At 46.9% G+C, this 27,413-nt stretch overlaps 1 protein-coding gene across 4 annotated transcripts in view; it reads right to left on the bottom strand.

Moving 5' to 3' along the window:
• Positions 1-1,053: 1,053 nt before the first annotated feature.
• The window catches only part of PLEKHM1 (pleckstrin homology and RUN domain containing M1), a 52,931-nt gene continuing 26,571 nt past the window's right edge, over positions 1,054-27,413 (bottom strand). For 2 of the 4 annotated variants that reach the window (XM_077806152.1, XM_077806151.1), the window contains 9 exons: positions 25,292-25,927; positions 22,673-23,120; positions 18,978-19,218; positions 17,425-18,336; positions 13,748-13,893; positions 12,729-12,922; positions 10,556-10,619; positions 6,896-7,053; positions 1,054-2,352 (listed from right to left, as the gene is read on the bottom strand). In XM_077806152.1, the coding sequence (XP_077662278.1) occupies positions 2,223-2,352; positions 6,896-7,053; positions 10,556-10,619; positions 12,729-12,922; positions 13,748-13,893; positions 17,425-18,336; positions 18,978-19,218; positions 22,673-23,120; positions 25,292-25,927 (2,929 nt within the window). In that variant the 3' untranslated portion in view covers positions 1,054-2,222. The remainder of the gene's footprint in view (positions 2,353-6,895; positions 7,054-10,555; positions 10,620-12,728; positions 12,923-13,747; positions 13,894-17,424; positions 18,337-18,977; positions 19,219-22,672; positions 23,121-25,291; positions 25,928-27,413) is intronic. The other 2 variants (XM_077806153.1, XM_077806154.1) reach the window with 2 other exon arrangements.

Here is a 27,413-nt window from a genome sequence, read left to right as displayed (position 1 = left end):
GGAAATGAGAGGGAGAAATGGCAGCAGAGAGAGGGACAGCGGGACTACGCAGGAGCCTTGCAGCTGAGGACAAGGGGCTTGAGAGTGATGTCAGAGGAGACCGGCAGCCCGTGGGGGAATGACGTGGCGCGAGCTGGAGCTCAGCAGCAGCGGGGTTTGGGCACCCGGGGAGGCAGCCGAGCAGTGCCACAAGACAGAGAAGGTTACGGTGATCCAGCTGACAGATGTCGGGGGTTCAGCAGGGGCAAAGGGCAGCTCCTGGAGAAGCAACTCCATGACTTAGCCAGCGGCCAGAGCAGGAGGGATCTGTGTCAGAGGTGGCACTGAGATGGGGCATCTGGAGAGCGAGTGCCCGTGGGGACAGGGACGGGGGGAGGAGGAAGCCCAGCCGCCTAGCGCGAGCGAATCTGAGCAGGGGCTGCTCTCTGAGTGACGGCAATGTCACATCTGCTGCTTCTCCCAGGCCTGGGGGGCTGCAGCGGTTCCCCTCCCCCCTTCCCAGGCCTGGTGTTCTGGGGGGTGGGGGTAGGAGCCATCCTGCTGCTCAACGGACGGGAGGGGGAAGCAGAGCTGCCCGGCTCCCTGCTCCCCTCACGTGAGAATGGCTTCAGTCCTTGAGAGGAAGGGGGAGGGAGCGCGGTCTGCTTCCCGCAGCACTTCTGATTGGCTGCTCTACTGCAGAAGGCGGGGCGGTGGGAAAAGCAGCCAATCAATCAGAGCCTCCCCTCTCCCCCTCCCGGCAGGGCTGTAAGAAACCCAGTGGGAGCTGTAGAAGACGTGTTTCCAGGTCTGCACCCCCTCTGACCAGCTGCTCTTACAGTACTGGATGCACAGGGGAGTGGGGGGTGGGAAAGAGACAAGCTGGATCCAGGATCACTGCTCAGCCATTAAGGGGAAAATGGGTGACAAATGCAAAGCTCTTCTGGCACAAACTCCAACACACAATTTCATTTCCACTTGCCTGTCCCAACAAAGTCAGCTAACCACCAAGGAAGCCCTTAAGAAAAGTGTGGCCTGTTCTGTAATTAAAAGAAAGGTAAGGCTCTACCCTGATTAACATAATACCATGCTGTAGGCCAATTTATTTCTTCACTGTGCAGGTGTTTCCACTGAGAATGTAGAAACTGGATTCCAGACCAGTCTAAAGCTTTTTCCATAATCCACCAGCAAGAGGAGCAACCTTCACAAAGGACATATTCCCTATTAGATAGACTTTAATAATCTCCATATCAGAGGGAAAGGAAAAAAAATCTAGTAGCAGCCTCATTATTGGCTAAGAAATAAAAAGTAGCAGCCCAGGAGGATCTGGGTTTTTTGTTTTGCTATTTAAAAGGCCTCTTTTCTTGGTGGATGCTAGATGTGGAAGAGCCCAAGCTTTCTCTGCAGAAGAGAAGAATGGTCTCTTCTCTCACAGGGGGACTTCTGAACATCTCATCTTACACAGTATACCCCAGCCATTTGGCACATGGCACAAAAACAGCAGGACCAAGCAGCCACTGTGGACAAAGTGTTAAAGGCACAAGAGCTTCATGTCAGCTTCAGGTTTTGTTTTTGTTTTTCTTGAAAAGTTCCCCTGCAGTTTGGCTGCAGGTAGCTGCTATGTTTATTTCCCAAGCAGGTGAGATGCAGTTCCTGTGCAAAGTCACATATGAAAAATTCTGGTTTCCAGTATTGCAAATATCCTAAAAAACTATACCTTTAACATACTTCTGTTACAGGCACTCCACTGCAAACCTTGTGGATTTACACACAGGAAATCTATCAGATTTCCATCCCAAGTAGTATCTCCTCTAAGATGGGAACCAGTGGAGCTCAGTAAATGGAACACACTTCTTTCGCAGGGAGGGACATTCAGCAAAAAAATAAGCAGCACCAGGTAGTGTGAATAAAAGCACCATTACTTTGCGAGTCACTGATCTTTTCCAGCAGGCTTTTACTTCACTGGCTCTCTTCTCAGCACCCACAGGAGCAGTATCCTCTGCTTGTACATGAGGAGATGCACCTGTCCTAGGCATCCTCACAGCACTGTACAGTTTAGGCTATTCCTACCCTGGTGAACATCTGCATGCAGGAGCTGCTCCAACCAGTGGTAGGAATGTATTTTCTAGGACTGAATGGCACTTGGCATGCACTCCCTTTTCCCTTCCTTTGCACAGTGTCCAGGTCACAAGTTTGCAGATGAGCAAAGGCCTGTGTAGAGTCCATCTGTGAGAAGTTGCTCACTACATATTTGGTTCCATGAGGACATCCGCTTGCAATTGTTGCTGGTATTTCTGCCGGCGTTCACAGCGGGGGCAAGATTTCATGCTGTCTTGGCAGCACCTGTGGAAGACAGTTTTACAATCTCTGCATCTACAAGAAAAGCAAAAGCAAAATCATCTCTTCAGCAACACCTTGATCACTGGGCCTAGGGCTGAGAATACAGATTCCCCACATCGCGAGAGTGTAACTTGAGAGTTTATTTCTATTTCTTCAGATTCTACATAACTCCCACCCCATCCATACAAATGCTCTGACAATGATTCAATTTATCCATCACCAGCCAGCAGCATAAATATTAACATACAAATAAACTAACTCAGCCAGCCAGCAGCAAAAATCAGTCAAAGAAATGGAGACAATTTACCTCCATCAACCACCAAGTACAGCTGGAAAAGCCAGAGGAGAGCCTTGTGCCCCCATGTCAGTTCAGGGTCAGCTGTCTGCAGTCAGCTGTTGGAACATTATTTACTGTTTCCAGATAAAAGAGAATTAGGGGAAACACTACGAAAGAAGAGGGTTTTGCATGCCCCTAAGTGTCATAGCAGAAAAAAGCTCTTAAGAAGTGGAATATAAAATGAAAATATTGAAGGTTGAATTGCTAAAATCTTGGTGGGGGGAGGGGGAGGCGATTGTAACTAGCTAATGATGTTGCTGTGCGACAAGAAAAGGTTCATTTTAAAATGCAAGTCAGCACAGGCCAGGGCACCCAGCAATTTCAGAACGACTGTAAGAACGAAGACTCTGCCTCTACTCCCTGCATCAAGGGCCCAGCCATGACCTCCCCCAACATCCTCCTTGCCCCATTGTGGGACCAGACCGTGCTCATATCTGACAGAGCAGGAAGTACTGCCAGACAGCTAAAGGCAGACATTGCTAGGGAGGAGACACTAGAAGTGTCTGCAGGCACCCTCGAGATGGGCAGAAGGGGATGCCTTGGGAAGGAAAAGCCTTCTGATTTCTGTGACTGAGCAGAAAACACAAACTCGGTTTTGATTTCGTTAAGCTGCGGGGATGGCGGAAGCCAGATTAGCTAGGCGGTGATCGTGGAAGGCTCATTGCATAGGCACGAATACTCCCGGGAGGCATCCCTCTTCTGTGGCAGAGCCTGCAATGAGCGTGGAATGTAAAGAGCAGCAAATTACACATTGCATCAAGCTATTCAGAACAGGCTCTGTAGTAAAGTCTGGTTAACTGGTTATGCTGGGCAGAGTGAGGGAAAGTTCAGGGACTGCAGATGCTACAGGAAGTGCTGCATTGCTTGTTTTCCCCCATCTAATCCACTTACATGTCCAAATCTTGCTTGCTGAAAGGGCAAACTCAGGCAACCCAAGCTAGATTTAAATGACACCAATTCTGGTGAAATGCAAACGTCTCACACACAACAGATATACTTGAGACGAGCACTCTGATGCTGTAAATCTGGGGCTGCTCGGTATACAATAGACACATGACGCAAGTTCCACACACCAAAGAAACAACAGGCGGCCCAGGTGTTGAGAGCAGAGGGTAAATCCAAAGGAAGTGGAGAAAAACAGCGTTTGCACTGATGTTAACAAAGTGGGGAAGCCACAAAAACACATAGCACTGTTCTTGTCTGAAAGAGCTAGGGCAAAACTCTGCTCTGGGTCATGCTGGTGTACATCCAGAGTTATTCCACTGGCTTCTACGGATTCATACCTGCGTAATTCACAAGAATTGGACTTTAAGTATAGTACAGTGGATTGTGGAGTCCCATTACTAAAGGATGAAAGCTGCCCGATACAGCAGGCACCTGCTGAGAAGCTGCACGAGTGCTGTGCAATTTTGTAGCCCCATAGCCCATTGCCCGCAGTGCAGATTTACACTGCGTGGCCAATATGCCACTTTTCAACCACCCCCACCCCATGGGGTCCCAGAGCCCAGGCTCCAGACCGAGCCTGAACATCCACACAGCAATCTTACAGCCCTACAGCCCAAGCCCCACAAGCCCAAGTCAGCTGGTGTGGGCCAGCCGTGGGTGTTTAATTGCAGTGTAGAAATACCCAGTGGGGCTGGAATTTCATCCAGAGTGTTTGTGAATGAGTTGTTGCCAAAAGGAAATGACTGCACCCTCCACCTGCCAGGAGAATGGTTTCAGGAAATGTCTGCCGCTCATGTGAAAATGACAATGTTGCTCACACATTGTTAGGAGGCATTTCAGACATATCCTGCAGTGAATCATATACAACATGACCCCGGCAGCCAGCTGTTACACATGGCAAAGAGCAACAGCAGCCTGCTTCAATGGGATGAGGTTAACAGTCTTAGATCACAGTCAACAGGATGTGCCGCTCTCATCCCAGGGCTGGCAGGGTGGCGCACCTCCTCCTGGACGCCTGGGACCAACATGTTCTGGTTGTGGGTCTGGCTTAGTCAGAAGATATGGGGGGGAAGTCAGCTGGGGCTCTCATGTTAGATACTGAATGTGGAGCAATCCCTGCCCTCGGCTGAAGGGGCAGATATCACAAGCCATTCTGCTAAGCACATCCAGACCGGAGATACTCCTTAGTCCTGATGTGGTAGGCCCACATGGTCCCACAAATCTCTTGTAGAGCTTCTGGACTGGCTACTAGGCTTGGTATAGTAGTACACAAATTGCCAGAGCGTATCAACGGCCAGACTAGTGTCCCATCTCCAAAAGCCACCTGCCCCAGCTGCTTAGGAGGAAGGCACAAGAAACCCTGCACTGGACAATTACAGAATAACCTGCCCGTGGGGGGAAACCTCTCCCCCTGGTCCTGGATAGTTAGTGGTTGGATCAGGCCTCGAAGGAGGGTAGGTATACTTTAATAAACATGAAATGCTAGCTAACAGAGCTGCAGACATGCACTGTTAATGTAAGTGTATCCTTTTCCGAAACCTGCTCAGGTGATATCCAGTGGCACTGAGTCCCACGGGCTAGTTACGCACAGTGTAAACAAATGCTTCTTTTGTTGTAGGAAAGAGTAAATAGGAGTATGCTGTCTCCCGTCTCGGCTCCAGTCAGGATTTTGTCCCCTCAGCCATCTCTGCTCTCAACAATTTCACTCTCTCTTCACACGGAGGGATAGCTCAGTGGTTTGACCATTGGCCTGCTAAACCCAGGGTTGTGAGTTCAATCCTTGAGGGGGCCATTTAGGGATCTGGGGCAAAATAAATTGGGGATTGGTCCTGCTTTGAGTGGAGGGTTGGACTAGATGACCTCCTGAGGTCCCTTCCAATCTGATATTCTATGATTTCCAGACCACTAACTATTTCTATTGTCCATTTACTAGACCACCAGTCTTTTCACACTCACCATTTGGAAATCTCTCTGGGCCTTGAATCCCCTGTCTCTGAGCTCCTATTCCTGCTATCACTGGTTCTAACTATAGAATTGGGTGACCGGAACTGAACACAGTGTCCCTGGCGAGGGTGTCCCACCAATTTATACAAAGACATTCCAATCTTTGCAGTATTATTTTTGAGCCCATTTGTAACCCTCAAAAGTGCATCAATGGAATAACTCATGCTTAAATTTAAGCATGTGCTTAAGTGGATCAGGGCCAGAGCCCTGCACAGCACCTTGCAGGATTGAACCCCCTGTCTGGGAATTTAGGGCACCGACTCCTTTATAGCTCCCTGTGCACCCTGGACCTCTGTCCACGGAGTCTCTTGCAGGTTTCAATCCTGCTGACAGAGTTAGCACATTTATTTTGCAACTCGCTCTGGAAATTCTCTCTCAACCATCCTGATTCTACCTCCTACCATTTCTATTAGCTTCTCTAGGGCTACACTGCCTTTTTCTGAAGGACACCTGTTTGAGTCAAATAACTTCTGGACTCACTGAAGCCAATGGGAGCTGCTGGGTGCTCAGCACTTTTGAGAGCCACACCACTTGTTTAGGAGCCTAGGTGTGGCCTCAGGAGCCCAACACTAGGCCTGTGTGCTCAGCACAGGCAACAGGCAGCTGTCTAGTCACCATCTTCTTTCCCAACACACCCAGGAGAGGACAGGATGGCCCAGTACTTCAGGGACTAGCCTAGGACTTAGGTGACCTGTGTTCACGTCCCTGCTCCACCACAGCCTCCTTGGGTGAGTCCCTTTGGGCTTGTCTACACTTGAAAGGCTGCAGTGTAAACATGACCTGTGCCAACAGAAAGGGTTTTCCCACTGCCATAGTTACTCCACGTCCCTGAGAGGCAGTAACTAGGTCAATGAAATAATTCTTCCATCAGCCTAATGCTGTCTATACTGGGGTTAGGTCGGCTTAACTATGCCACTGGGGTGTGGATTTTTCAAACCCATGAGTGACGTAGCTCAGTTGACCTAACTTTTTAGCCTCAGTCTCAGTTCCCCGCCTGTAAAATAGAGATAATAGCCCTGCCCTGCCTCCCAAGGGTATGTGAGGGTACATCAATTAAAGATTACGAAGCCCTCGGATACTACAGTTTTGGGGACCAGAAAAGTACCTAAGATAGACAGACAGGCTACATCAAAACCTGCTTCTCATCAAATCTCTGAACAGATCAATTCTGCAGCCTTCCCTTGCAGAAGGAAGAGTTGACAAAGCCAGTTAGGAGTTTCCTGGGCCTTCCCTGGGCCTTCAACACTAAACGTCCCATGACAGGAAGTTACAATGGAAAGCTTCACTCACCGGGTGGTTGTGTCGAACTCAAATGGGAAAATGATGCTGCTGTCGTTACACATCTGACAGATGAAACCCCGTTGGGTACAGAGGTCACAGTTATAGACATGGTGGGAAGCAAACTGGATCAGAGATTGCAGGTACACTTCAAATATGCCATCGGCTATCTGCAGAACAGAGAAAACTTAAAATAACATTGGGGAAGTCTGTCTGTGTGGGTTCTTGCTGTGCAGCTTCTTTGTGCAACCTCGAGCTACTCCTGCACACACACTCGTGGTGGTTAGTGCTGTCTGAAAATATGGCCACGCTCGGAAAGTGACTAATACTGTGACTGCTTCCAGCCATACCAGGTCTGGTGGAGTCCAGAGCACATCTGCTCAATTTGCAAGTGAAAAGGTGTTTTACTAACTGCCAGGCCTGCAAATTCAGCTAGGAGCAGAGTCAAACGAAGGCTTTGTCTACACTAGTATTTTTGTCGGCAAAACTGGTGCTGGCCAGGGGTATGAAAACACCCCCCCCCAAATGACATAAATTTCACTGACGAAAGTGCTGGTGTGGACAGCGTGGTGTCGGCAGGAGAGGCTCTCCTACCGATATAGCTAACGTTGCTTGTTGGGCGGGGTTTAATTCTCTCTCCTGCTGGCAAAGCGTCTACACAGGAGATCTTACAGCTGTAGCAGTCCAGCTGTGCCGCTGTAAGATCCGTAGTGCAGACGTAGTCTGAGTTTTCTCTGGTATGCGTCTCTCCTTTTCCCAAGACTGCTCTGGTCTGGGGATGTGCAGAGATCCGTTCTGTCACCTCTCCTGTTCTATACGTATGTGAGGATGCTGGGGGAGATTGTGACGCGGGCTGCATACAACTGATATGTGGGTTCCAAAACACCTTTTCATTGTACTCTCTCCGTGAGAAATGCACTCCTGTGCAGAGGGAGTCCCACTTCAGCTGTGAGTCGAGGCAGAAGTGGGATTTAACTGCTGCAGAGCAGTGCGCTGGCTGAACTGCACCCCTAGCACCTTGCTGGGATAAGGATTTGGATGTGGGGAACCTCAGTGGAGACAAGATGGAGGTGGTGCCGGTGGGCAGAGACACATCTGGAAGGTATGGGCAGGGGTGGCGTTTGGCCCAGAGAACAAGGCACTTGCCCTCTGCCCAAGAAGTTACATTTAAGGGTAGTTTTGGGTCCCTGATTGGTTCTCTGGCCTCCGGTGCCGTCAGCGGTCAAGAGCATTTGAGCCTGGGAAGGTGACTCTCCATTTCTCTGACAACAGGCAGGTCGCCAGAGGAGATTCCGGCTGTGCTCTCTGAGGAGCTTGTCTTTTAGTGCAAGATGTAGCTGTGCGAGTCACAGGCATCACTACCCCAAGAGCTGTACTGCCTCTTTTTTGGCTCTGGATGCAATTCCAGCTGCTGACTCAGATCGATACAGATTTATCTAGTTTGGTTCCTGGCTACCAAGCAGACTCCCTCTCTTGCTGTCTGTCCCATGGCATGCATCATCTTTTAGGTGCTTTTGCTACAGTCCCAAGATTTGACCATAGAAATAATGGAGGTTGAATCCCAGCATCTGTTGGGACGCAGGGCACAGCGAAGGGCCAGTTTTGAAATGAGAAGGTCCGGCAGGTGACTTAGCCCCAGAGGCTGTAGCAGGGCCTCTCACATTCACACAGACACCTACCATCACTGATTGCAGTTGTGGTGGAAGAAACGTGTTATGGTTTGAGTCCTTTGCACCTTAGAGAATCCTCATCCCTCCCTGCATTTTGCCCATGAATTCCCCAGATATGGTCAAGTCAGGGCTGCAGCCAGGGCATTCCAAATGGAGGGTCCCAAACTCTGGAACTTTCTCCTCACTTTTTGGGCTGACAGACCCAGTGTCTGTTGCCCGTCAGGGCATGCTCTGAAGCCTATCCATCCTTTATTTGTATGGGAGAGATGGGAAAAGTGCAGGGTTTGGTTTGAGGTTGGGTGTATGTGGTGGGGTATCTGCCCACATGGCTTGGAAGGGGTTAAGGTGGCTAGGCAGGCCAATTAACTCCCCTGGGTGCACCTGGAGGAGGAGCCAGCCAGTTGGCCATGCATTAGGAGCAGGCTCAGCTATGCAGAACAGGCAGGGCCAGCATATAGCCATGTAGCTGGCTGCAGGCAGCGGGCTGCAGTCACTCCCTGAGTGGAGGGAGTCAAGAAGCTGGTAGCTCTAGAGAGGGGGAAGCCAGTAGAGTAGGAAGAAGCCCAGGGAAACAGCCGTGAGGACTAAGGAGATATAGGCCATGGCTGCGTGTTCTAGGGTGCCTAGGCTGGAGCCCAGTGTAGAGGGTGGGCCTGGGTTCCCCTTCCAGCTCCTGGATAGTGGCACAGGCGTTGCAGATGCCACCCTGACAGCAGTGACTGGGGTAGCAGGACAAGACAAGACAAGACAGGGGAAGACGCTGCCGGAGGGAGTGCGCATGCTGGTGGAGCTAATCCCCAGGATGGCCAGCAGGAGGCACTGCAAGCAGGGAGTGAACCCTGCGACTGTGTAATTTATAGGTTAACCCTGGATCAACATTACATGCAACTAGAGCTCAGGTTAGGTCGGGGTGGGAAAACTTTTTGGCCTGAGGGCCACATCGGGGTGCAAAACTGTATGGAGGGCCAGGTAGGGAAGGCTGTGCCTCCCCAAACAGCCTGGCCCCTGCCCCCAATCTGCCCCCTTCAACTTCCCACCCCCCTAAAAGCCCCCGACCCATCCAACCCCCCTGCTCCTTGTCCCCTGACCGCCCCCTTCCAGGACCCCTGCCCCTAACACCCCCCCAGGACCCCACCTCCATCTAACCCCCCTGTTCCCCGTCCCCTGACTGGCCCCCCCAACCTCTGCCCTATCCAACAGCCCCCTGCTCCCCATCCCCTGACCGCCCCCCCCGAACCTCCACCCCAACCCCTGACTGCCCCCCGGGACTCCCTGCCCCTTATCCAACCCCCCGGCCCTGGCCCCCTTACCATGCCGCTCAGAGCAGCATGTCTGGCCACCGCACCGCCCGGCTGGAGCCAGACACTCTGCCCTGCATGAGCGCACAGCCCCGCCACCCAGAGTGCTGCCCGCACGCCAGCGTGACTACGGGGGAGGGGGGACAGCAGGGGAAGGGGCCGGGGGCTAGCCTCCCGGGCCAGGAGCTCAGGCATGACGGTCCCGTGGACCGCATGTGGCCTGTGGGCCGTAGTTTGTCCACCTCTGGGTTAGGTGCATATTAATAAGGCTGTGAGTCTGTCACAGATTCTGTGACTTTCCAGGACCTCCCTGACTTCTGCAGCGGCCAGCGCAGTAGACCCCAGGGCCGCAGGACCGACCCCCCCCCCCCACCCCAACAGAGCACCTAAGTTTTAGTCAGGGATATTTCTATAGTACAAAATTGCCTGTGACCTGTCCATGACTTTTACTAAAAATTGGCATGACTAAATCCTAGCCTTACATATTATATACAGAACTGACCACCATACGCCTGTACCCTATCTACAGGCACAGAGTCACATAGTGAGAGAGAGAGATGCTGAGCAAAGGAAATACAGGTACAATGTGAGTTGTTTGATCCTTTATAAGTAGCAAAAACTGTCAGTTTCAGCTTCCTTTCCATGCAGAGAAACCAAAACATTTTCACCAGTGACACAGTAAAAAAATAAGTCAAAGCTCCTACCTGTCTCAGATCAGCGACACTGTATTTATGGGGTGATTCCAAGAGATAGTCCCGATAACCCAGTCTTCAAACAAACACAAAACAAGAAGTGTCAGACATGTTTTACCAGGGCCGTAACAGACTTCGAGACGGACATGAAACAGATGACGTCGACTCTGAAGAAAACTACTGCAAATCTGCCTTCACTAGTATTGATCACAGATTTTGTTCCCATTACCGCTACATTAAAAACGGTTTGAGAGATGGTCAGAGAGTACTTTTATTATATAATTTTACCTAGCTATTTCCTCTCAGGAGATTGCTTTGGTTCAGAATGGTATTTTCTTATCATGATTTCCTTCCCCACATCTCTTAACACATGGGCCCAGAAACTGATGTATAACAACTCCTAACAGCAGATGGAAACAGGGAAAAACCACAAAGCCCTTCCAGCACCACTCTACCACAGAGCAAGCTGGCTCAGAGAGCTCTGCTCAAAACTTGCTGAGTCACAAGAACAAAAGCTACAAGAACTTCCCATTAAATTCCAAAAGGAGAAGTCAGAGGACAACAGTCCCAAGGACCCCAGCACAAACCAGGGGGATTTCTGGGTGAGTGGGAATTGGAGAAACTCAGTTAACCAGTGAGAAATGACCATTCTCGGATATCCAACAGCCTGGGACCTCCCGACCTGCCATAGCTGTGATCAGGAGCGGCCTTGCTCTTGACGCCGCTAGGCAGAACTGGGAGGAGGGCTATTGGCATAGCACTCAGTGAGGGTCCCTTTCCTTTGGAGCAGTCTGCTCCCAGTGAGTCAGCATGGCTCCTGTCTATTGTCCTTTGGGATCACTGGAAAGCCCATCGCTTTGGGTTGGCATTGGCAAAGGCTTGAGGGAGTGTTGCCAGTCACAACCATCCAAAAGTCATGGTTCAGGCTGCTTAAAATCATCAGCTTGGTTTAAAAATCAGGAGATTAAAAAAAAATAATTTGGGATCTTTTTAATTTGCCTTCTAGTTCAAGTGTTTCAGGGTCACGTTTTCCAGCTTTTCTCCTCCACCAGGTGGGCTAGAAACTTTAAACAATAAAGCTGAGATACTCATGTAATCTCAGGATTCCAAGGGCCGGGGCTTTAAGGAAAATGCCAACTCTGATGAGATGTGATCAGATTGCCAGAGGTGACAAACACCAAGGGTGGGCCTGCTGTCTAGCAGGAAAGTGCACAGAGGGCTTCTAAGCTGCACTGGTCTCAGGACTGGGGAACAGATGGGGTGTGTGGAGGGGAGGGGAGGGAAGGTGCCGCTCTGTTTCATTTTTACTTTGCATCTCCTGCCAAGTAGCTTCAGCTGTTCTCTGCTTCTACAGATTCAACTCGTCCTCTCCACGTGAGCATAAAGGTTTTTGTTCACCCATTTCAGACTGAGTAAGGGTTGATTGCGGATTTGATTCAGGCATTTTTTAAAGGTACGGTCAAGGGTGCCCAGAGCTTTGGATGGGGGCTGAGTTTGCATACGACACAAACCCTATATGGCAGGCCCCATCTCCAGGACAGCCACAGGGGGAGTACGAAGAAGCAAAAGCTGGTAGAGAACAATGCACAGGGCCCTATCTAATGTAGGCAGGAGCACCGGGTAAGCCAAGGTGTTAAAGGTATGTATGGACCCACAGCTTTCTGTCTCATTCAGTTCAAGAAGGGAGGTGATTTCTGACACACTGTTTTGATGAAATGGGCCTGGCTGGGAGGCGGAGAGTGGCTAGCAGGACAATGGCTAGCATTTACCAGCACTTCATGCTTTTCAAGGACTATAAAGGCATTAGAAAATCCTCCCGAACTCCCATGATGTGGGTAAATATCATCTCCATTTTATAAGGGAATAAGGGAGAGGATAAGTGATTTGCTCAAATCACACAGTCAGGCAGGTGGTAGAGTCAGGATTAAAACCCAGCAGGTTCTAGCTCCCATGAGTTCCTTTAGTTCAGTCTCCTCCAGAGAGTTACTGAGCTCCAGAACTAGAAAGACCCTCTCCTTGGACCCAGGGCTGGATCGTTAGGTGCTATGGACTATCTAACACCTCATGTCCTTTGCAGATCAACCTGAAGATCTGCACTGAAGGTGCTGGCAATTTGGGGTTCAGGATTGATCGCTGCCTTGCCATAAGGTTAGGATGCCGGGGAATTCTTAGAGAGGGTCCTCACCGTTTGCTCAGCTCCTTCAGGGCCCCACTGCGACACATTATAAGGTAATCACCAAGCAGTTTCAGCTGTTCTCTGCGTCTACAGATTCGACTCATCCTCTCCACGTGAGCATACAGGCTTTCATTCACCAATTTCAGATTGATTAAAGGTTGAATGCGGATTTGATTCAGAAATTTTAAAGCTTGTCGAGAAACCTAAAATATAGAAAAAACAAGCATTGATAGGGGCTCAATTCAAAGCACACTGAAATCTATGAAAGGGTTCCCAGTTACTCCAGTGAGTGTCAAATTACTGCCTATCTGCAAAGGAGGTTTAAAAGGAAAACATAGAGGAGGAAGAAACAGTCAGTGACTGGGCACCAAAAGTGCTGATTCATAGATTTTAAGGCCAGAAGGGACCATAAGATTGTTGCACCTTCCACATAACACAGGCCAGAGAATTTCATCATGACTCAAGTACATCTTCCAGAAAGTCATCCAGTCTTGATCTGAAGACTCCAAAAGATGGAGAATCCACCACTCCTGTAGCAGCTTGTTCCAAAGGTTAATCACCCTCCCTGTTAAAAAATGTGTCTTATTTCTAATTTGAATTTATCTGTCTTGAATTTCCCGCCATTGGTTCTTGCTCTGCCTTTCCATGCTACACTGAAGAGTCTTTCAGTGCTTGGTATTTTCTCCCTGTGAAGATACTTTACACAGTGTAATAAATTCATCTCCTGATCTTTTTGAAAATTAAACAGACGGAGCTCCCCAAGTGTTGTACTGTGAGGCATTTTGTCCAGCCCTCAAATTATTTTTGCAGTTTTTTTCTGCACCCTCTTCAATTTTTCAACATCCTTTTTCAAGCATGGATGCCAAAACTGCACACAATATTCCAGTACTGGTCTCACCAATGCCACCTTTTGCTTCTACTCACTACTGCCCCGTTTTTACCTCCCAGGATTATATCAGCCTTTCTGCGGAGCAGGGGGGATGTTTAAAGAATTGGGTATCCCCTGCCTGGACCATCCATAGACTTACTGCTCTTTTAGTCAAGTCCCAGTTGTGGATAAGGCGCGATGGAATCACAGACTCGTCGTCCTGATGGCAGCTGTCACAGTAATAGAGGCCAGAGAATGCACAAAGTTTGGGTTTCACAAAACTGAGTCCGATCTGTCTGGAGCAACCTGAAAAGAAGAGAGATTGAACAGCGAGAGAGTAACAAACACTCATTCCCCCATTCACTTCTGAAGATGGGTCCAAACAGCACAGACCCTGGGAAGTTTGGCTGTGTATGGAACCACACGTTGCAGAGCACATCTCTAATTATTACAGGGCAGCACAGTGGTTCAGGGCTAAAGAAAGATCAGGAGAAAATGAGAAGATGAAACCAGAAAAAGTAACAAAGGAAAATCCCGCAGAGGGAGATTTAAAGAGGGAGCATCCAGAAATAGTGACAATTGATTTGCGAAAGGAAGAGTGCACTTCCCAGTGGATGAGATTTTTTTCTGCTCTATAGTGGGGCAGTTCACACAGTGGGTTATGTATATCCTGTCCAGAAGATGGAGAGAGGAAATCGAAGTTCTATGATGTTTTCCCCAAAGTTTTCCAGCTGACCAAAGCAGTTACAGAAAAAACAAAAATGTGGAAAACTAAACTAAATAAAAACAAATAGTGAGCAGCAAGACCATGAGGAAAATGACTGACTCCAGCTACTGAGGCATGCAGACTACTGTAATGAGACTACAACTGGAAAGAGAGAGACGGGGCAGAGTCTCAGGCTATGTCTACAGAGAGCATCTCCTACCAGCAAAGCACTCTCCACACCAGCACTTTTTGTCAGTAAAACTTTTGTCGGTCAGGGGTGTCTTTTTTCACACCCTTGACCAACAAAAGTTTTACTGATGAAAGTGCAGTATACACATAGCCTTAGTCTGGCATGACTAGCTAGGGACAAAGTAAAATCTGCTTAGAGAGAAAACTGTTCTCTGGGAAGCTCTGGGGGAAAGCAGACAGGCCACGGGCTCCCAAGGACCTCTCTACTTGAGGTGTGGGCCCCCAATTCGTACTGTTTGCCTTTGCAGCCAGCTCTTCAGCCAGCAGGGGATGGTGTGGGAGAGAGAGGCTCACCAGTCAGGTGTCTCCAGTGTCATCTCTTCCCCCTCCCACACCTTCTCGATACAGGCCTAAGAAGCACTCTAACAGGAGTGCCCTGGCATTGTCTTCGCAGGAATCAATGGAGGCTGACATATTAAACATAATCCATTCAATTTGTATCCAACCAAGTAGCTGCCTGCCGCTGGGCTTGAACATTCTGATGGAGAATGAACCAGATCAGGTGAGGGTGAAACAGTATTAAGGGTCTTGCATCCGCTGAAGTGAGCTGTAGCTCACGAAAGCTTATGCTCAAATAAATTGGTTAGTCTCTAAGGTGCCACAAGTCCTCCTTTTCTTTTTACTGTTGAAAATGTGACTTATTTCCATGGACGTGACCAGCTAGTAAAGCGGACACACAGTCTCCTCTGTGGCTAGATAAAAAAAATGTCCAGGCTCAGCCAGGGATGTAGAAACACTTAAAAGGAACAGATGGAAACCAAATAAACTGGATTCTTGGACCTCGCTTTCCCCTGTGGGTTCATTCTGGTGAGACCTTTGGTAATGATTTCTTCTTGCTAGTCACATCCCACTGTAAGTGGCTTGTGTGTCAAATGGGGAACAGCTCACTCTCACTAGGGTCAGTGAACATGGGAGCAGAACCTGACTGAGCAGGCTGCTGTGTACAGCTCTCAGCAGGTGGAGAGAAGAGTGTATTGCAAGAAGAGCAAGAGCCATGGACTGTATGTGCAGAGTCTCATGCTACAGTTGGCTGGGAGCCAGGGTCTCTGTCTAAACTCCTATCCTTCTCTTCCCACCTGTGGTAGTACAAATGGGCTACAAGCTGCTCCTGACAGAGAGAAAGTGGCATACAGAAAAGAGAAGCCCCGATGGAAAATCTAGATTCCAAATCAGGCCAGTTTAAAGGGTTATAAAATGACTGAAGACAGAGGAAAGCAAAGCTCAGACAGAGGCTGTTAGAATCATAGAATATCAGGGTTGGAAGGGACCCCAGAAGGTCATCTAGTCCAACCCCCTGCTCGAAGCAGGACCAATTCCCAACTAAATCATCCCAGCCAAGGCTTTGTCAAGCCTGACCTTAAAAACCTCTAAGGAAGGAGATTCTACCACCTCCCTAGGTAACGCATTCCAGTGTTTCACCACCCTCTTAGTGAAAAAGTTTTTCCTAATATCCAATCTAAACCTCCCCCACTGCAACTTGAGACCATTACTCCTCGTTCTGTCATCTGCTACCATTGAGAACAGTCTAGAGCCATCCTCTTTGGAACCCCCTTTCAGGTAGTTAAAAGCAGCTATCAAATCCCCCCTCATTCTTCTCTTCTGCAGGCTAAACAATCCCAGCTCCCTCAGTCTCTCCTCATAAGTCATGTGTTCTAGACCCCTAATCATTTTTGTTGCCCTTCGCTGGACTCTCTCCAATTTATCCACATCCTTCTTGTAGTGTGGGGCCCAAAACTGGACACAGTACTCCAGATGAGGCCTCACCAATGTCGAATAGAGGGGAACGATCACATCCCTCGATCTGCTCGCTATGCCCCTACTTATACATCCCAAAATGCCATTGGCCTTCTTGGCAACAAGGGCACACTGCTGACTCATATCCAGCTTCTCGTCCACTGTCACCCCTAGGTCCTTTTCCGCAGAACTGCTGCCTAGCCATTCGGTCCCTAGTCTGTAGCGCTGCATTGGATTCTTCCATCCTAAGTGCAGGACCCTGCACTTATCCTTATTGAACCTCATCAGATTTCTTTTGGCCCAATCCTCCAATTTGTCTAAGTCCTTCTGTATCCTATCCCTCCCCTCCAGCGTATCTACCACTCCTCCCAGTTTAGTATCATCCGCAAATTTGCTGAGAGTGCAATCCACACCATCCTCCAGATCATTTATGAAGATATTGAACAAAACCGGCCCCAGGACCGACCCTTGGGGCACTCCACTTGATACCGGCTGCCAACTAGACATGGAGCCATTGATCATTGTTCAATGAGCCATTGTTCTACCTGCCAGAGACAGGAAGTTGGGCTGGCATTGCAAAAGACACAGTCTGCGGCTTCCATCTATCAGGAGCAGAATACCCATTATTAGGACAGAAGGAACCGAAGTTTCAGAAATGAATAGACACACCCGAGACAGTTAGAGACTGAGTGGGAAAGATATAAAACGGGAGTTAAAAGAAAGTTCTGAAAAACATGTAGGGCACAGGAAACATTATAGGAGTGACAGAGAAGTCTGAAGGGGATTTTTCAAGTTTAATCAACTTACCATATTAAAGAAAGAGCAAATGCAGCTTTATGTAGAAATCAATGATCGTTATCCTATTAAATCAAAATGACCTTGTATATTAGAAGGTATTTGTTGTTTGTGGTTAAATGAATATTTTACTTAAGAAGGTTGTCACACTTGTAATATAAAACTGTTAAAGTGAAATTATTTGTCACTGGAATATTGATCTTTTAGAAAATGCACTTATTCCTCATGATTTGCCCATGTTTATCCCACAGGTTGTAGCCATGACTTTCAGCTGTGATGCCCCATTAACACAGTCCTCACCTTTCCAGCAGAAGCTGAAGTAAGTGAGCAAATCAGAGCCAACATGTACCTACCTGCACATATGAAGCTCTGGGAGTCCAGTCCTTTCTCCATGGGGATGGCCACCAGATATTGTAAGAAAAAGCCATTTTCCTTTACAGTGTTTTTCAAGATTGCCTGAGAATTCCCATCCAAATTGCCACCAAGTGTCAGGGCTTCCTCTGCAGTTTCAAGATATGAGGTTAATACTCTACGAACAAGCCCCCTCCATGCTGCGGCGGCATCAGCACTCTCAGCTTGCAGCTTCAAGATGGCTTTAGAGGTTATCACCTTGAAAAACGCAGGCCCACCAAGACTCGTGTCGGGAAGAATGTCTTGGATTGTCTCTATTCCATAGCTGTTGCTTAATGTTTTTTCATCGTTCTTTACTTTAAAGCATTTTAAAGCTTCTAATGACAAGGAAAAAATAAAAGGAGCCCAAGCTTTATCTACATCCATATAAAGAACCGATTCTTTAATGGCATCTAATTCTGGTGCAAGAGAAGACGTCCAATCACAGGCATTTCCAGCTCTGTTGTACTGGAGCAAAGCAGCTGAGTCACCGAGCAACACTCCAATTGTGTGTCCTTCAAGGTCGTCTTCTGGACAGTCAAGCGTCTCCCATTCCTCCTCTTGCTGAGGCCGACACTTGCATCGAGCCTCGTGTATCCTGTCTAGCCAGTCCTCAGCTTCATCTCGGGAAGGCGCTCGTAAGCACAGTTTCTTACCAGAGAACACCAGCTCAAACCGGCCGTCACTGTGAACCAGCCCCTGCGACTCGCATCGCAGCAGAGAGTAATTCTCACTGTAAATCCGCTCTTCGTGGTCCAGGAAGAGGCGGAACTCCAGCGGGGATAACTCACAGAAGAACTCTTTCCAGAGGCCCATTGCTCCCCTCCTCTCCAGATTGCCCAGCTTCAGGAGGCCTCGGAATGGATTGGAAAGACCTTTGAGAGGACAAGGCATTTCCATGAAACCCGGAAGAATATGACAGACAAAGCAGAGAAAAGCTAATAAACAATTCACAGCAGCATGCAAATAAACCGCATAAAAAATATTGAATAGACACAGCTGAATTGGTTTGATAATGGCCTGATTTTCCATTGCCGTGCACCTTGCATTGACACCAGTGCAAAACGAGTGTGTACAAACTCCCCAATGAGTATTGTAACTCTGTCTGCACTTTGCATTGGTGTCAGTGAATACACACCTGAGCCATGGAGGAGAAAGGCATCCTTAGGGCTTTTCTACACTAGAGAAAATTTCTAAATATTTCCCATCACTGTTAATGTGGGCTCAGCAACACTGGGAGCCCAAACATAGCTGCCACTACTGGCCCCGTTGTTATTAACAGTGTCACCTAAACCTGCTCAGAATTGGTCTGATCAGAATAACGTTGTGTAAACCACTTCTTTCACAATGAGGATTTGCCAGGTAGTTTCTAGAAAGAACAAACTGACTTCCAGCTCTCCACAGTGTATAGGCACCTACAGCAGAAAGGGAGGCTAAAAAAGGGCATCAACTCTTCATTGGGATGACTTTTCATCCCATTTCCCAACTGATCCATTCTTGGTTGGAATGCACATACCGATCTGCCTGCGATGAACAACATGGAAGCCCTTTTGTTCCTGGTCAGGGGATGGCTTGGGCTTCCCAGTCTTTGAAGAGGATAAGAGGGGTCGCTCCAAACCGAGTGCACTGATCAGTTCTGCGGACTGGCCTTCTCTGGCCCCCTCAAGAGAGGACCCATAAGAATCAGTTAGGCCTTTACTGCTCCCTTCTGGAGAAGGCCTGTAGAAATCGTCTTCTGATATCCAGCTCCTTCTTTTCTATTTAAAAAAAGAACTGAAATATTATTGAACTTAGGCCAGGATCCTGTAAACATATCCAAGCTTAACTTGACACAGGAGCGGAACCATTAACTGCAGTGGGTCTGCTCACATCTATAAAACGAAGCAGGTACATAAATGCATAAAGGTCAGGGTTTAACTGCCTACAAAATCAAGAATATTTACCTTTTAATGAGTTACAAATGTTTGTAAGCTGCACTAACAGCTCTCTGTATCTAATTACTGGTCAGTTAGTCAGTCCTACCCCAGTGCACGGCCATGATAAGTTCTCTCTCTCTCCTTGGTCAATACAGTTAACTGAACAAGATTCGTCACCAGGAGGTCAGAGTAGGAAGTTTTCGGCACCCTCCGAAACACCCCAAGGGATCCACCATTTAGCCCACCATGATCATTTTTGTAGCTGCCATTTCCACCATCACAAAGCACTTAATGAGACACCATCTACAGCTGGCCATTGCTGCTTCTAAATGAGCAACACTAGGCAACCTTTCCCCCCACCCCATTCCCTGAGTGCTGCGCTGCAGAGCTCTTAGAAGAGGTGTTTGCATTAAGTTTGCATCCAAGCTGAGCTGCTTCTACATACTTGCTCCTCAGTTGAGCTACTTTTCTCGTCTTGTACTTTAGCTTAATCACGTTGAACATTTCTAGTTGACCTTGTCTTCTCACAACTGCAAGACCAAATACTGCCCTCAGTTAAACCCATGCAGCACAAGTGGCTTTTTGAAGTACAAAAAAATTACACAGATTCCTAGATTCCAAGGCCAAAAGGGACCACTGGATCCTCTAATCTGACCTTCTGCATAACACAGGCTGTAGGATTCCCCAACATAATTTCTGTTTGAACTAGACCAGATCTTTAATAAAAAGAGATAAGAACATAAGAAGAACAGAAGAACAGCCCCACCGAGTCAGACCAATAGTCCACCTAGCCCAGTGTCCTGTCTTCTGACAGTGGCCAATGCCAGGTGCTCCATAGGGAATGAACAGAATAGGGAATCATCAAGTGATCTATCCCCTGTCGCCCATTCCCAGCTCCCGGCAAAGAGAGGCTAGGGACACCATCCCTGCCCATCCTGGCTAACAGCCATTGATGGACCTATCCTCCATGAACTTATTTAGTTCTTTTTTGAACCCTGTTATAGTCTTGGCCTTCAGAACATCCTCTGGGAAGGAGTTCCACAGGTTGACTGTGCGTTGTTTGAAAAAATAATTCCTACATGCAATCTTGATATAAAAATTCCCAGTGAGGGAGAATCCACCATAACCTTCGGTAAATTCTTCCAATGATTAACCCACCCTGTTCAACATTTACATCTTATTTCCAGTCTGAATTTGTCCAGTTCTCCTTTATCTTCTATTTTGTGGATGCCCTCAAACTGTAGTAGATTAGAGAAGGACAATTTTCATTAACAGAAGCCATGTTTGTTTGTCCCTGTCCTATCATGTTAATCTAGGCATTTGAAAATTCTATTTGTAATCACTGAAAAGCCCAGGATCACTGTTAGCACGTTTTTTAAAGAGGCAGATAGTTTATTTGCTGCCTTCCAGTATTGTAGGTAAATCTGAGATGCACATTTTGGTCAGCAGCTCTGCTCGCAAGTTCCTTCAGAACTCAAGACTCTACTATGTGGTCCTAGTAATGTGCTGCTCTTTAATTGACTAATTTGTTCCAGCACCTCCTATTGTAATGCCTCTGGCAAAGAGGACTTTTGTTACTGTTAAAAGTGCATGAGAAGGAAAAGGACTCAGCCAAAAAGGGAACGAAAGAGCATGCACTGCTAGTCTGATGTCTGGTCTTCTGAATCTTTATATGAAGTAATAAAACAATATTTTTTGGGGAAAAAGATATACGTATTGTTTTCTCATTAACTTTGAACCCATCCTGAAGCAAATTTCTATCAGTACTGTGAAGTGACACCTACCTCTCTTGGAGTTCTGCTAGCAGGTACAGGTACCCTAGAACAATAACCCAGACACCTGGTCCAGACTAGTTTAAGCCTATTCCCTTAGATTAGGCACTTCTCCATTTCATACACAGACTCTTCAGTTCATGATAAGACATACTGATTATCTCTGAGTTGTTCAACTGGGTGATATCTTCCACCAATTCCTTAGTCACACTTTAACAGCTGTTCTAATGTAATGAGCACTGCTAAATTGTTCCATCTAATTTTCAAGTATTCTTATAATTTGACCATGAGCTAAATCTTACTCACTTATTTCTTTGGGAAAAAAAACTGTCCCTTCTGTTTGGTAAAGGGACAAACCCCAAACACAAGGCAGCCAGCCCCAAGATACACAATGAACAGGAAGATTATGTTTACTCTAGAATCAGGAATGACTCATGCAGGACAGTAACAGGTATTTAAGCATGATGAACTTTCCTGTTGATATCCAGAAGTTACGAATAGATCAATCAAACTACAGCCAAGAGGCGGGATAGGTAATATGGTCACTGAGCATTTTAAGGAGTAGATATCAACAAGAGAAATTGTTTAGGATGGTTTAAGGATATATGGTAATAGCATTAAGATATAATGACGAGTCATAAGATGGAATTAAGCAAAGCACAATTTAGCCTGAATATCAGGTAACATTTCCAAGCAGTGAAATCTAGCTGATTATTCCAGTAAGCCAACAGAAGTAGTGGGACCCCTTCACTCGAGACATTTAAACTAGACTGAGCATGGGAGAGAACTATCCTGCACTGGCCTCGGTGACCAGATGTTTGATGTTGCATGTAGCAACACCAAGCAGATCTTTTCCACTGGAAAGCGGGGATCTATTTCTGCAGCCAATCGTTCCTTGGCTTTCTCCCTTAGGACCAAAAATCAAGAGAAACTCTCTTTCACTTACCATTGTGGAATGCCAATTCTCAGACTGTTCTTTCAAATTGCAAAGAGTCTAGGGCTAGATTTTCAGCAGGACTCAGCAGCTTCCATTGAGAAGAATAGGGAAGTCCATCCCCTTTCACCAAGAACAATGGAAGCTACTGTTTGAGGAGCCTTTTGGAAAATCCAGCCACCCTTTCATGTAGGTGCTTAATGCGTGCTGGGCTCTTACCTGGCTGCCTAGCTCTGACAGCTTTTGGTGATGCATTTGCCAGGTAATTTAATTCGTTCTGATTTCTCCAAAGCCCAGTGCAGCAGTGTGCCTTTCAGCTACAGCAAAGTACGTACGGAGCAAGGAATATTTTTCACTACAGCTCTGTAGTGAACCTGTGCATATGCACTATGTGGCAGTATTCTTGATTAGTACCAGAGTGACAAAGAGACCAAAACACACTGCGTGTCGGGCTTAACTTAAAATGAACAGCAACCTAGAAGTCTGTATTGCCTTCTACACAACATTCTCTTTACGCTTCCTAACCACTTCCCCGACTTGATTAGCGGCGAAGATCTAAGAACATGGAAAAACAATTGTTAACACCTACTGGACAAGCTGTTGCTGGTGAAAGAAAGAATTCTGTCACTGGGCTGAGATCCTCTTGGCTTTTCTTATCACCATTTATCTCACTGGTTCCATCTTTATCCTCTGGTTTAATAATGTAAAGCTGTTGGGACGAATCTTTGTCTGCTGCACCATTGTGTGTTATGATTGGCTGAGACAACAACTGGATTCCCGTAACATGTGAAGGAGGATCTGGTATCTTGCTGGCCTTAGCTAGATCTTCCGCATGGATGGACTGTGGGTTATCGGTGTCAGGAAGCGGTGCAGAACAAAGAGTGCTCTCCGCTGTTACGTTTAAATGCAGGTGAGAGGCTCTGGAGACGGCAGGAGGAAGTGCGGGCTGCAATGGGGCAGGTGCCAATAGATTAGGACGGAGCAGTTCTTCGGTAGGTTCAGAGACTTGCTGTGCTTGTCTGAATTCAGACAATACCCTTAAAACAAAGTTTAGGCAAATAAAAAATAAGTGAATAGACAGAACAAAGTCTGCTACAAGACATCATTGGTCATGTGATTATAAAAATAAGTCCCCTGAGGGTTTCAGCCCCTGAAGTACTGTAAGCCTGAAATGATCTATCCCATGCCATTTGTCTAGGTTCTAATAAATCCACTATACTTGTTTCATAGATTCTAAGGCCAGAAGGGACCATCGTGATCATCTACTTGGATCTCCTGCTCAGCACAGGCCCCAGGACTTCCCTTACCTTCTGTTTGAACTAGAGCATGTATTTTAGAAAAGCAACCAATCCGGATTTAAAAGTTGCTAGTGATGGATGACCAGAGCTCCTGGAAGGCTGAAGCAGAGCTACTAAATCACAAAGCTGGGGACAGATATCAGCTACCAGACCACTGGGGTGGATGAAGTGGTGGAGCCAGGACATCAAATCTTCAAGCTGTCCATCCTCCACGACCTCAGAAACCTGGAGTCCCAAGCAGCAGCAGAAATGCTGCCATTGCACCAATCAAACTACATTTCCCCCTAACATTACTTGACTTTCCTTTTAGAAGGCTCTGTGCAACCCAACAGTGACACATCCCAGCATCTTGGCTGTCTACGTGTGCCAATTACGATAAACTGCTTGTGTATTAGCCCTGCACGTACATGTTAGAATTTACTGGAGATGAGGCATGATGTACCGCTTCTGTGTCAAGCTTGAGGACTGGAAAAAGGAGTTTTCTGTACAATCACGTAATGGCAGCTCCAAGTCAAAGTGAGAGAGCTCCTCATTCACTCACGGGCGTCACCACATTTATAAGAAAAATAAATGCTCAGGTAAAAATAATCTGCTTTCTAGAACACAGTGTTCAAAGCCAGCCCAGCTAAAGAGCTGGGGTGCTTCCTTTGAACTATTCATATCCTGAATATACTTGGGAGTTTGTGTTTAAGCCACCCTGAGTCATGCTATTTATTGTAGGTCCCCCAGAAGAGAGCTTTGCACATGTATTAGGATTACATATTGCAATTTTGCATGACTACTTTGCTCATTAAGCATGTGCCTAGCTATGGTTTGTGTGTCAAATTTCCAACAAAAGTAAGTATTCATAGCTGTAATAAGCAATTAGCAGCAGCACTCTGGTCAGTCAAGAGACTGTTTCATGCTCCTTTGTTCTCAATTTTGATCTCAATATAACCTCAAACCAAATATCTTTCCATCATTAACCTAATCAAATCAAAATGGGTTCTCATAATCTCAAGAAATGAAAAGTTTTTTTGGAATCTAAAATTGGGTGATGTTCAATGTTGTTAATGAGGGCGATACATGAGGCAGAATCGAATCAAACTATGGTCTGCTGTAGTTATGCTGGCTTTCTAGGGCTGATAGCAGTTAAAGGTTGCCTTTCCTCAGTAATCTAAACATAGCTGACAAGACAATAGCCACAGCGTGACTTTTCTGACCACAGCCCCATTTTAAAACCAAACTCAACAAGAGTGTGTTTGCCAAGACAAAAACAACATCCCAAAGCTTAGACTGCTTAGTTCTAGGTGAGAATGCCCTTTAAATTTTTTATGGTGATAGTGAAAACATTTGCAATCCAACTGTTTCTTATTTTGTCTCTGTCCTGACATGCAAGGGGTTCTACATAGCTAAATCAAAAGAAGGATTCAAACAAACAAACTGTTTACAGGCTGCAAACACTGCAGCTCCTCCACGTTATTGGAGAAATCAGAAATATGTTTTCCTCATAAAGCGTCAAAATAGCTGCATGAACATTTGGGAGATGTTACATCTCTGGACTCCTACTGGAGGAGACAAGGGTACCAGCCAGGAGTCAATCACCCAGCAGGAGTGTTCTGAAAGACAGTTAACTAGACCTCATGCCTAACCAGGCTGGCCTACATCCTCAAAAGTATTTAGGCAACTATCTTCCATAGATTTCAGTTGATATGGGCTGCAGTCACTTTACTTGGCAGGAAGACTCCAGCCAAGCCTTGTAACCATGCTTTCCTTTTGCCTTTCCACAACCCATGAGGGAAAAGATGGTTTGGGGAGAGGCATGTGAAAGGGAGAATGATAGGTTTTCTGCTTTTGAGAGAGAGGATGAAATGCAGGGGTAAAGAGGAGGGTTAAGAAACCCTTAGCAAAGAGCATTCTCAGATACTTACTCTTGCAGAGATCTGTCTAAATCCTCTGCGTTTGCTGTCCCTAAATCAGAGTCACACGACAGGGGTTCCTCACACCTATCAGGACTTCTAGTGCAGCTGGCCTGCAGGAGGCCATCAGAGCCAAGGCTGGAGGACAGCTGGGATGAACCCATAGTGTTAAGGCTTAGCGTGGAGCACGTACGTTTACTTTTGTCCTCATTTTTGCTGAGGGCCAATGTGCTGGGTTGAACTTCAATATCATCAGATCCCGAAGAATGTGAGACCAAACCCAGGGACTCCTTTCTCTGGGATTCAGAACTGGATGATGTTAGATGCTCCAGAAGCTCCGAAACAGGACAAAGACCAGACAGGGACAAGGGAGTTACAGTCCATTCATTTAAAACTGCTGATTTATAGGACAATTCGAAGGTCAGGGAAGTTAACCCCTGCAAGAAGCTAAGCAGAAATTCACATTCCTCTGCATCCAGAAGCAGGGCTGATGTCTGATAATACTCAGGCAGCCTGGACTTCTCTTGAAGCAGTAACTTCAAATAACACTCCATGAGGCCATCGTTCAAGGCAAGCCTTAACCAGGCACGGCAGCGCCCCACGTCCGTGCTGATAAAATTTAACTGTTCCAGCTCTAAAATGATGTTTCTAGGGGGGGAAAGAACAAAACATGTTAACAACTGCACTGTGAGAGCAGTTGGGCGGGCAGGGTGGGGCAGATGCATTTCCCAAAGCACAGAGGGTCAGGAGATGCAGCACAGCAGGGAGAAGGGAGGCAGCCCCAGGATGGGGCAGAAGCTGAGATAGGCATGCACGGAAGAGAACCTTAACTCTTGCATTTCCCAGTATTCCGTCATTTGACCTGCACAGTGAGACATCGCATTCCTAGCCATTGACTGCATCTCATGTCTCTTTCTAAAATGATAAAAAACAGGGCTTGTTGGAAGTTTTCAGTCAAAACTGTTTTTCTACAGAAAACAGGGGCTGCAATGATTTCTGGTTTTGCACAAAAAGCATCTGTTTTCTGTGGGAAAAACTGATTTGCATCAAAAGCCCAAACTCTTGAAAACCAAAATATTTTGATTTGGAAATGCTGTCACAGTACCTCTATGGCAGTGGTTCTCAACCAGGGTCCGGGTAGGGCCGCCATCAGGATTTATGGGGCCCTATGCAGTATTATTAAACTGGTGCCCCCATGCCTGATGGCAGCCCGGGCTCGCATGTGTATTTTAGATAAAGGTGGTCTTCTGAAGGATTTATTTAAAAAACTATATGTCTGAAAATCCAAGCATTTAAGGCTAAAGTTGAATACTCAGACTGTGCATCTAGAAATCTGTGCAAGGATTTTTTAGAGATGTGATTTTATAATCTTCAGCAACACATTAATGACATATTTTTAAAGCAAATTTTAAACTAAGGTCCTGTAGACAAACATGTACTGAGTAAATATTACAGTATTTCACAACTGTTTTTGTTAGGAAATTCAGAAACTGCAGTACTTGTGGCACCTTAGAGACTAACCAATTTATTTGAGCATGAGCTTTCGTGAGCTACAGCTCACTTCATCGGATGCATACCGTGGAAACTGCAGCAGACTTTATATATACACAGAGAATATGAAACAATACCTCCTCCCACCCCACTGTCCTGCTGGTAATAGCTTATCTAAAGTGGTCATCAAGTTGGGCCATTTCCAGCACAAATCCAGGTTTTCTCACCCTCCACCCCCCCACACAAATTCACTCTCCGGATGGGCTATCACCAGCAGGAGAGTGAATTTGTGTGGGGGGGTGGAGGGTGAGAAAACCTGGATTTGTGCTGGAAATGGCCCAACCTGATGATCACTTTAGATAAGCTATTACCAGCAGGACAGTGGGGTGGGAGGAGGTATTGTTTCATATTCTCTGTGTGTATATAAAGTCTGCTGCAGTTTCCACGGTATGCATCCGATGAAGTGAGCTGTAGCTCATGAAAGCTTATGCTCAAATAAATTGGTTAGTCTCTAAGGTGCCACAAGTACTCCTTTTCTTTTTGCGAATACAGACTAACAAGGCTGTTACTCTGAAACCTGTCAGAAACTGCAGTATATACCTGGGGGTTGGCAAATGCCAGTTAAATGGCTTCATTACCACTT

Source organism: Eretmochelys imbricata, chromosome 27 (assembly GCF_965152235.1).
Source record: "Eretmochelys imbricata isolate rEreImb1 chromosome 27, rEreImb1.hap1, whole genome shotgun sequence".
Taxonomy (NCBI): Eukaryota; Metazoa; Chordata; order Testudines; family Cheloniidae; genus Eretmochelys; species Eretmochelys imbricata.
The sequence above is the reverse complement of the archived record's forward strand: the minus strand, read 5'-3'. Positions and strand labels throughout refer to the sequence as shown.